Genomic DNA, 10,743 nt, shown 5'->3' on the forward strand with positions numbered 1-10,743 from the left:
CCCCACCACTGCCAGGCACATATTGGGAAGATATAAAGGAGAGCCTACAATTTCCCTTCAGACCGTGAGCAGTAGTGCCACAGGTTGCACAGCCAGTACCTTGCACAGGTGCTTTTCTAACAGAAAAAGTCTAAGAATAAAAGTTGAGTTTTGAAGTGGATGACAACTACATGAGTCAAAGGAGGTGGATCTAGAGGCAGCAATGCGGTTGTGCCTTCGGGATTCTAATATGGAATAACCAATGTGCTGAGACCAAGAAGCCACAGAAAAAGTGACTTATCTGCATGGAGCATATATTTTATTTATTTTGTGGGGAGAGCATTACGTAGTAAAAACAAACACAGCTGTATCACATTGCATTGCTCTTTTACAGAATACAAATGCCACGCGGATTCGCAAAGTAGAACAGCTCTCCCAGACGCGACCGCGTGGTTAGGGTTAGTTTCCGACACGCCCGCTGGCTGCAAGGGTGGGAGCGGCGGCCACCCCTGGTTACCCCGGGCACCTGGGCGGGAACTGGGAGCGCCCAGAAGAGCCGGACCCGCTCGCCAGGGTTGCGTCTTTAAGGCGCTCCTTCCCAACTCTCGGGATCCCGCTTTTCAGTACGGCCCAGGGCGCCACTGTGAGCCGCGGTTCTGACCCTGAACTTCAGCGAGGCCTGCTTAGCCGGCCAGAGACCTCGGGCGGCGCTTTCTTACGGGGGTGGGGCTTTTTCAGGGTGTTCACGCAGAAGCTAGAGGGACTAAGATGGTGTCCGCTGCACTCCCCAGGACAGCTTCCTGAGAAGTCGAGAGCCTCAACACCCGAGCGTTAACCCAGCCCCTTGTCCTGCACAAGTAGGCCAGTGGGGAGCCCGTAAGTTTCTGGCCCCAAGGGCCAAAGCACAGCCTCGTGTGCCGCAGGACTGAAAAATGTTTGAGAGAACGTCGAAAGCGCGGGGAGGCGGGCCTGGCGTACAGTCACCATCTCGCGACACTTAAGTGACGTCGCACAGCAAGTGCGTGTTCTAGTCTTTCACCTTCAGTCGGCCTCCTCAGTTTAAGCGAGTGATCGACAGTTATTTCAGCCTATCAACTTCCTCATCAATACCCAATCAGATTTAAATTTCTTTCAGCCGCCTGAGAAGTTGGAAGAAAGGGGTCGAGAGCGCGAGCGACGGACCGCGCGCTGTTTGTGTCTCGCGAGATCGGTGTATACCAAGCTCTCAAAAAGGGAAAAAAAAAACAAACCCAGAACTGATGACCCGACTTCCCAAATAGTGGGTTTAAGGACAGGGTTATAAACCAATGAAAGAGATGAGGAGGTGGGATCGCTGGTTTCACCGTGGCAAGAAGTACCGTTACAGGGCAGACTTTTTGTCCAATCAACGCTTCCAGAGTTTGGGTCAGGTGACCATAGAGTACGAGGGGCGGGGCTACAGCCTGGCGCGAGGAACCGTTAAGATAGACAACGAATACAACCAATGAGGTACCCGGACTAGGGCGTTGGGAACCCAATAAAAGTGGCTGGGCGGGCGCCTTCCCGGAGCGCGGGGAGATATAAAGACAGACAAACAATTTTCCCAATGAGACTGTAGAAGAGAGAGCTAATTGACCAATGAGATCCGCGGGGCGGGATCCTTTGCCGCGGCGGAGTCCAAGATGGCGGCGTGCGGTTCCGCTGTGTGAAACGAGCGCGGGGTGGCGGGTTAATCAGCTCCGCGGAGGCGACCTCCGACTACCCGCAACAATGAAAGGAAAAGAGCGCTCGCCAGTCAAGCCCAAACGCTCTCGTGGTGGTGAGGACTCGACTTCCCGCGGGGAGCGAAGTAAGAAGTTAGGGGGCTCTGGCGGCAGCAACGGGAGCAGCAGCGGCAAGACCGACGGCGGCGGGTCGCGGCGGAGCCTTCATCTGGACAAGTCCAGCAGCCGAGGTGGCAGCCGCGAGTATGACACTGGTGGGGGCAGCTCCAGTAGCCGCATGCATAGTTACAGCTCCCCTAGCACCAAAAATTCCTCGGGCGGGGGCGAGTCGCGCAGCAGCTCCCGGGGTGGAGGCGGGGAGTCACGTTCTTCTGGTGCCGCCTCCTCAGCTCCTGGCGGAGGGGACGGCGGGGAGTACAAGACCCTGAAGATAAGCGAGTTGGGGTCCCAGCTGAGTGACGAAGCGGTGGAGGACGGACTATTTCACGAGTTTAAGCGCTTTGGGGATGTAAGTGTCAAAATCAGTCATCTCTCAGGTTCTGGCAGCGGGGATGAGCGGGTAGCCTTTGTGAACTTCCGGCGGCCAGAGGACGCGCGGGCGGCCAAGCATGCCAGAGGCCGCCTGGTGCTCTATGACCGGCCTCTGAAGATAGAAGCTGTGTATGTCAGTCGGCGCCGCAGCCGCTCCCCTTTAGACAAAGATTCTTATCCTCCGTCAGCCAGCGTGGTCGGTGCCTCTGTAGGAGGTCACCGGCACCCCCCTGGAGGAGGAGGTGGAGGCCAGAGATCACTTTCCCCTGGTGGTGCTGCCTTGGGATACAGAGACTACCGGTTGCAGCAGTTGGCGCTTGGCCGCCTGCCCCCTCCACCTCCTCCACCATTACCCCGAGAGCTGGAGAGAGAACGAGACTACCCGTTCTATGAGAGAGTGCGCCCAGCATACAGCCTTGAGCCAAGGGTGGGAGCTGGAGCAGGTGCTGCTCCTTTTCGAGAAGTGGATGAGATTTCACCCGAGGATGATCAGCGTGCTAACAGGACGCTTTTCTTGGGCAACCTAGACATTACTGTGACAGAGAGTGATCTAAGAAGGGCTTTTGATCGCTTTGGAGTCATTACAGAAGTAGACATCAAGAGACCTTCTCGTGGCCAGACCAGTACTTATGGCTTTCTCAAATTTGAGAACCTAGACATGTCTCATCGGGCCAAGGTAGCAATGTCTGGCAAAATTATAATTCGGAATCCTATCAAAATTGGTTATGGTAAAGCTACACCCACTACCCGCCTCTGGGTAGGTGGCCTAGGACCTTGGGTGCCTCTTGCTGCCCTGGCACGAGAATTTGACCGATTTGGCACCATACGCACTATAGACTACCGAAAAGGTGATAGTTGGGCATATATCCAGTATGAAAGCCTGGATGCAGCTCATGCTGCCTGGACCCATATGCGGGGATTCCCACTTGGTGGCCCAGATCGTCGCCTTAGAGTAGACTTTGCAGACACAGAACATCGTTACCAGCAGCAATATCTGCAGCCTCTGCCCTTGACTCATTATGAACTGGTGACGGATGCTTTTGGACATCGAGCACCTGACCCTTTGAGGGGTGCTCGGGATAGGACACCACCCCTACTATACAGAGATCGCGATAGGGACCTTTATCCTGATTCTGATTGGGTGCCACCTCCACCCCCAGTTCGAGAACGCAGCACTCGGACTGCAGCTACTGCTGTAACTGCTTATGAGCCACTGGATAGCTTGGATCGAAGGCGCGATGGCTGGTCCTTAGACCGGGACAGAGGTGATAGAGATATACCCAGCAGCAGAGACCAGCCTAGGAAGCGACGACTGCCTGAGGAGAGTGGAGGCCGACATCTGGATAGGTCTCCTGAGAGTGACAGACCACGGAAACGTCACTGCGCTCCTTCTCCTGATCGCAGTCCAGAACTGAGCAGTAGCCGGGATCGTTACAACAGTGACAATGATCGGTCTTCCCGTCTTCTTCTCTTGGAAAGGCCTTCTCCAATCAGAGACAGACGAGGTAGTTTGGAAAAGAGCCAGGGTGACAAGCGAGACCGTAAAAACTCTGCATCAGCTGAACGGGATAGGAAGCACCGGACAGCTGCTCCCACTGAGGGAAAAAGCCCTTTGAAAAAAGAAGACCGATCTGATGGGAATGCACCCAGCGCCGCCAATACTTCATCAAAATTGAAGTCCCCTTCCCAGAAACAGGATGGGGGGACAGCTCCTGCAGCAGCAGCCTCTCCCAAACTCTGTTTGGCCTGGCAGGGTATGCTTCTACTCAAGAACAGCAACTTTCCTTCCAACATGCATCTCTTGCAGGGTGACCTCCAAGTGGCTAGCAGTCTTCTTGTGGAGGGTTCAACTGGAGGCAAAGTGGCCCAGCTCAAGATTACTCAGCGTCTCCGATTGGACCAGCCCAAGTTGGATGAAGTGACTCGTCGCATCAAAGTGGCAGGGCCCAATGGTTATGCCATTCTTCTGGCTGTACCTGGAAGTTCCGATAGCCGGTCATCCTCTTCATCGGCAACATCGGACACTGCCACCTCTACTCAGAGGCCACTTAGGAACCTTGTGTCCTATTTAAAGCAAAAGCAGGCAGCTGGGGTGATCAGCCTCCCTGTGGGAGGCAACAAAGACAAGGAAAACACCGGGGTCCTTCATGCCTTCCCACCCTGTGAGTTCTCCCAGCAGTTCCTGGATTCCCCTGCCAAGGCACTGGCCAAATCTGAAGAAGATTACCTGGTCATGATCATTGTCCGTGGTGCGTCCTAAAGTCCATGTGTAACTTGTATTTACTACTTTGACATGGTTCCTGTTTTGTGAAGTGTGATGGGATACAGCATCAGATCAGATTTTCTTTTTAATTAGTTGTTTAGTTGTCTTTTTTTTATATATTTTTATAAACTTCTTTAAAATAGAAGTCAGGACAGTTTAGCTATTATTTTAAAGTGAAAGGGATGTCCTGAAAGTAGCAAAAAGATGGATTTTCTTTAATTAGGAGTTTCTACCCTTGTGAGAAATTTTTTTCCAGTTTTTTCTTCATTTTTTTAAAACTTGATCTTAAAAAAAATTCCTCAAAGTTACAAATCCAAATTTTTGAGAAATCAGAATTTGGAGAAAAGAACCCACTGACATTTACAGATAGTAAAATACACCGAAAAGTGGCTTGATTGATGTGTAGATAAATAATTCCATAAATGTTATATGTGTGACAGATTTGATCAGGGATCTCAAAAGCTTATGCTGGTAAATTGCTTAGCAGTATAATTATTTTAATCAGGTATTTGAGTGTTTCTACTAAAATACAGTTTATTCCCGGAGAGTTTGCTGTAACATGCATTTTTATCATTAGTTCTTGAGTTTTGTATCCCGTATTGCACTTTTGGTTTGTAGCTGTAATTGTTCAGTAAAAATTGAGGACTATGTTACAAACCATTTATGTCTTATGCTTACACTAGTATGCAAGAATTGAGTAGGTGCTTTTAAAAATCAGATTTCTTTGGTCAGTTATAGGTGTACGGTGATGTTTTTACTGACTTTTTCAGAGAGGTATAGCAGGTACAGTTCTAATTTAATTGTGTATATTTGAAAACTCAGTGTTTTTCATCAAAGATGAGTTTTTGTTTTTGAATCCATCTAAATTTCTGGTTTAAATAATAGAAAGAAGAGTGGTCTGCAGGCTCATAAGTCATCTTTTGTTTCATTGGGCATTAATCAACTAGGTTGCAGAATTTTTTTTGAAAGTCATTGTAATATGCTGTCAATGTGCTTTTTAGAAATTTTGTATTTTTTTGTTTTTATAGTCAAACAGTAGTGGTGATATTACATTATTGAAAATGTTTTGAATATTTTTGAAATTTCATGCTTAATATTTTCACCACTCTGTAGCCACAGAAATTTGAAATGTCAGTATAGGAAAGCCCTTTTTTAAAATTTGTCCAGACACCTATAATTAATATAATTTAGCCCATTTGTATGGGTTTTTTTGTTGTTGTTATTATTGTTCTTCTTTTTTCTGTTTCCAAAGCTAAGGATGATATGACTTTGGGTTCTTCACAAGGGCTTGTGCAACTTTACAGTAATGAATGACTTTTTGTTTTAACTTTCTCATCTACCCCTCTGTTACCACCCCTTATTTCTAAGGTCATTAGTAACTATGTTTTTCTTCCTTGATTTAAGTGCTGAGGATGTCAGCTAAGGCCCTTGATATTTAATTATGATGAGAAACTTTAGGACCTTCTGGATCATGGTCATGTTTCTATTCTGTGAAAGTGACTTATTCAAAGCCTGGCAGAACCCAACTGTTTTCTTTCTGTTATCAAATCTGGCAGTTTTGAAATAGCACCAATAATAACCCAGGGAAATGTCATGTAATTTTTATTTTCCATTATGACAGGTGTCTAATGCATGTCAGCATGAAAGCCTCATTACTACTGCGTCATCCTTCTTGGTTTTCACTATGCATTATAAATTTAAAAAAAAAATTTTTGGAGGTTTGGGTGTTTTGTTTTTTTTTTTTTAAACTGGAAAAAGTAACCATTCTGAGAGAAGGAAAATACTAGGCTATGAGTATAAAGGTCCTTGATTTATCTGTAGAGAAAATACCCGAACTACAACCAAGACTTTGGATGACTTTTGATTCTAAAAAGCAGTGATTGGAGTGGAGTAGGCACCTATTCAGAAGCTAATGCAAGTGTGGAGTCTGTGTACATGGGGTTAAAGTTCAATTTGTAAGACAGATACATTTTTTCCAGTTTAAATAATTTCACTAACCATTAACTTTTGAATATCTTTTGATTAGATAGTTGGATAAATGATTTTGCTCTCTAGAGAGTGAAGTCCATGACATCTAATTTTAATATAAGCCAAAATGTGTGTGGTTTTCCCTTTTTCTTTTCCTTTTTTTTTTTTTTTTTTTTAATTTGGTTTGATAGCCTATTGAAGAGTACTGTGGTTTTTGCTCCATGTTTGTTTGAATCCTTATTTGGCATTGCTGCTTTTGTTAGATCTGGGCAATTTGTGCTTCAGTGTTTTTGAAACTGGCTTGATACCATTTCTAAATGTATGTATTATAAAAAGCTAATGATGTTTAGTTTGGTGCTTACCTATAGAGTGCCATCATCCCTATGAATTTCTTATTTGTGTTGCCCATTCTGTTGTGCAGGTTCATAATAACTGTAAGTTATCTACTTAAACCTTCAGAATTTGAATGAAAGCAAAAGTCCAAAACTGGTTCTAATTCTTATTAGTCAGAATTTCAAAATCCCGACATTGGATGTTCTTTGTAACACCAAATTTTTTTTTAAGTCTTTTTTTCTTTAATTACTTCAATGTAAATTATTTTTCAGGAACTCGGTTAAAATGAATGGAAAGGAAATTTCTTACATATATTATTTAATTATTTACTAAATATTACTGGTGAAAATAAGAATTTAATAAGACTTAAGATCACAATTTCAAAATTAGAGCTGTTGCTCAACTTCTAGCAAATAGTTAATTGATATTGTTTTGTGATTGTAACTGGGATTCCTCCTGTAAATATTTTTTCACAGGAAAACTTAAATTTCTGGTGTAAGATGTGTACATTGACTCTCATCCACTGAGAGTAGATAGAGTTTTCCTTTATAAATTGCATCTTAAAATGTTCATCCTGTGGCTGATATAAGCTTTTGTCATGTCGAAGGTAATATACTCCCTTCTTGACTCCCATGAATCATTTGATGTACAGCAGTATAGGTCAGGTTTTTCAGAGTCAGACATTTCCAGGTTTATTTAAAAACTATTTTATGAGCAGGTGTTCACTGATATTATCACATTACTTTTTTGAAAAATTTAAGTCCAGTTTTTTACACAGTGAAATTGCTCATTTTGCAGGAATAGTACTGAACTGAAGTTTGGGTTCATATAGGAACCATTAACCAAAACATTTGTGGAAAAGGAAAGCCTCTTGAGAAGAGGGCCTTAATGACCTTTTATGTGAAAAAATTTTTTTTGAGAGAATTTCTGGATTTTTTTTTTTTTCCTGTTTCTGTCCCAGAGTCTGATTTTGAGATAGGAGTTAGGAATGAGAACAAGAAGAGAAATGGAGCTGACCCTGTTAATATTCTGGTTTCAGTGATGTCCCTAAAGAAAAAATGATTTCAGGTAACCACAGTAAAATGTTAAGCTTAATGAAGAGTTTTTATGTGTATGATTTAAACAGAGTTGAAAAACAAGAGTCCTGATGTGTTGTTTGATTGTTAGCAATTGTATGAGTGTTTTCTTAACAGAAAATAACAGCTGCTGTTTTTGGTAACATAGATGAAGGTGGATTTTTAAATGGGCTTTGTATTTTGACCCCTTTTGATAATAATGCTCCATATAAATTACAAAATGAAAGTAGAGGGGGTAAAAGTTTGACTAAACTCCACCTTTTTATAACTTCATTTTTAAAGTTATATTTAGGAGAAGTTGATTGATTATAAATTGCTTACAAACTTGCTTTTTCAGAAAAATTTTGCCACATTTTGCTCAGTTATATGAGGATAAAGGATATTTTCAGTCCTATGATCCTCAGTTGCAGTCTTTAAAAAAACTTACCTTATTGTTCTACTTGTTATTTGTGTATTCATACAGTAAAATCATTTCAAGGTTTGTGCCAGTGGGTATTATTGGTGCTTTTTGAAGTTGAGGTGGATGTCCTATCCAGGAAGGTCTTGTTAATATTATGTTCATCTATAATGGCATAGGGGAAATATATATATTTTTAATATTGTAAACGTTTGTACTGAATAACCTTTTTTTCCCCCCTGCAAGCAAAACTGGTGAACAGCGGATGAAGATATGGAATTCAAAGCTCTAATGGACCTTTTTGAAGAGAAGTTGTGGCTTATGTGGAGTTTACATGGGCCTCTCATGGAAGAAAGCTAATCTGTTTAGTATTTGTGCATTTTACTAAAATGGCAGCTTAACATTGTGTATCTGCTATTGTGATGCCAATGCCGGTGTTTTAAGTGGAAAAAAAAATGACCTCTTTGCTTTGTGCTGTGTACACAAGAGTTCTGGAAAAGTAAAGAAAAACCCTTTTTATGGCTCACACAGCTTAAAAGTAGCTGTCACTCAAACGTGCGCTCACAGTTGAGCTGCTTTTGTTTTATTCTAAATAAATTGTTTCTTTTGAGGAAAATGTTTTTCTGCTTGGAAGTGAATTGACGGCAAACCTTGACCCCTTTGTTTGCAGCCGAGGGGGTACTTGCTGCTGCTCAGATCTTGTATGTCTTGAGCAAGAAGCAGGGAGACCATCAATTTCATTTTGACTATCACGGTGTGTCAATTCTGAAGGATCACTAGTGTTACCGTGACCCCCTTTGTTTGCAGTGAAGGGGATCCTTTGCTTCTCGGTCCTCAACGTGATGAGGGAATGGTGCTGTTTGCTGGCACGCAAGAAGCCGGGGCAAGCACCCTAAGCCTCACCACAGTGCACGAGTCGGGGGCTTTGCTGGTTTGAAGAGCTGGAGTTGCTGAAATTTAAGTTTTGATTTATTTTGTTCACCCATCACGTTTGGCCTTAGTTTCATTTTTAATTTGAAGAAAAGTTTGAAATTGCTTTATCTTGCACTTTTAACATTTCCACCAAATTGCCAAAAGAAGGAGAAATGCTCCGTTTGCTTTTTAAATGTTAATGATGATGTTAATAAAGCCTTTCCTGACACATTTGAGGAGCTCCTCCGTCTCCAGGGGCTTCTTACGAGTTATGCAGTGATGGGTTTAGTTCTGAATGGATGAAGAGTTCCTGAGAGATAGCGTTTGTAATTAGAACCGTTACTTGGTATCTGTGCCTTATTTGACCTGTGGTTCCACATGCCTTGGATGTGCATGCACCGTGACGGTTTCATAGGTACGAACGCACACTCAGGCCCAGTCACTTCGGTTGGTAGTACAGATTGTGAGGAAAAAAATGGAGGCATCATTAAGGAGGAGAAAGTGTTTGCCTTTAGTTCCTGCATTATCCTGTACAGGGGCTCTTGAGCTTTGGAAGCCTGTTCCCAGTACAGGAGAACAACTCCCCTGTTTGCAGCAGGAGACTTCGGTGCACAGTGACAACGCTGGAGTTCAAGAGGAAGCCAGCAATGCTGCACCATTGGCTTCAGACACCATGGTTGTTTGCCAGTTTTAAACTTAACTAGTTGCAGACGAAGACCTCCTTGAAATGCAGGCTTGTTGGGCTTGTTAAGAATTTTAACCTCGGATGGAAGAGCCCTAGTGCTGTCTGTCTCCATGCGGGATGATGATTGCTAGGCAACAGGTGATTATCAACCAAGGATGCCACAGTTATACTCTGCAAGGTGGTGTTCCAGTGGCAAACAGCTGTATAAACTCTTGTAAACAGGTAAGAGGGTTTTTAGAGGTCAAAAATGCATTGTAATTAATAGGGTGAGGGCATTTAATATTTTGGGTATGTTTCTGTGGTTGGAAGTTTAGGCACTCTGCTAGCTTCCTTCCTCCACTGAGCTACCATATTTACAAAATTCCAAGCCAGAACTTTTGTTCTACTTGATATTATCACTTGGAAAAATTCTTTTAATATGGGAGCCAAAGTGTTAAAATTTTGGTAATGGGTTGGAAATTTGTGATCTTTATATCCTGTAAAGTTTTGACAATTTCCATTAACCTTGGCTTTTGTCTTTGATGTGATGTAATGGTGTAAGATGACTTATTCTATCAAAATGTTGCTCATTTACAAACTGATTTATAAATTTCAGAGTTAAGAGTTCTAATGATATGTAACAACAAAAGAAAGTATGCCACTTTTTTGGGGTGAATGATAAGATATTAGCCAACATGGTTGCTTTTTTTTTTTCTCTTGTCACATAGTTTGGTTACAAAATACTACTTTAAGGAACTGAATAGGCAGTATTATTGAGAAGAGCCTGATAGTTGTCTGCTCTTAACATTTTCATTGTCCAGTTAATCCTACAAGCCCTCTTGAGCCCCAACCTCCCTCCCCCCCAATCCATTAATCAAGTGTGAGGCTTTGGCAACTTATCAGAAGCACAATTTAGG

At 43.2% G+C, this 10,743-nt stretch overlaps 1 protein-coding gene across 1 annotated transcript; it reads left to right on the forward strand.

Annotated features, from left to right (window-relative positions):
• Positions 1–1,567: 1,567 nt before the first annotated feature.
• Positions 1,568–8,866, forward strand: Rbm15 (RNA binding motif protein 15). Its single transcript, XM_005338118.4, has 2 exons — positions 1,568–4,462; positions 8,497–8,866. The coding sequence occupies exons 1-2, from the start codon at positions 1,597–1,599 to the stop codon at positions 8,517–8,519; spliced, it is 2,889 nt and encodes a 962-aa protein (XP_005338175.1). The 5' UTR covers positions 1,568–1,596; the 3' UTR covers positions 8,520–8,866.
• The last annotated feature ends 1,877 nt before the right edge of the window (positions 8,867–10,743 follow it).

Source organism: Ictidomys tridecemlineatus, chromosome 11 (genome assembly GCF_052094955.1).
Source record: "Ictidomys tridecemlineatus isolate mIctTri1 chromosome 11, mIctTri1.hap1, whole genome shotgun sequence".
NCBI classification, from domain to species: domain Eukaryota; kingdom Metazoa; phylum Chordata; class Mammalia; order Rodentia; family Sciuridae; genus Ictidomys; species Ictidomys tridecemlineatus.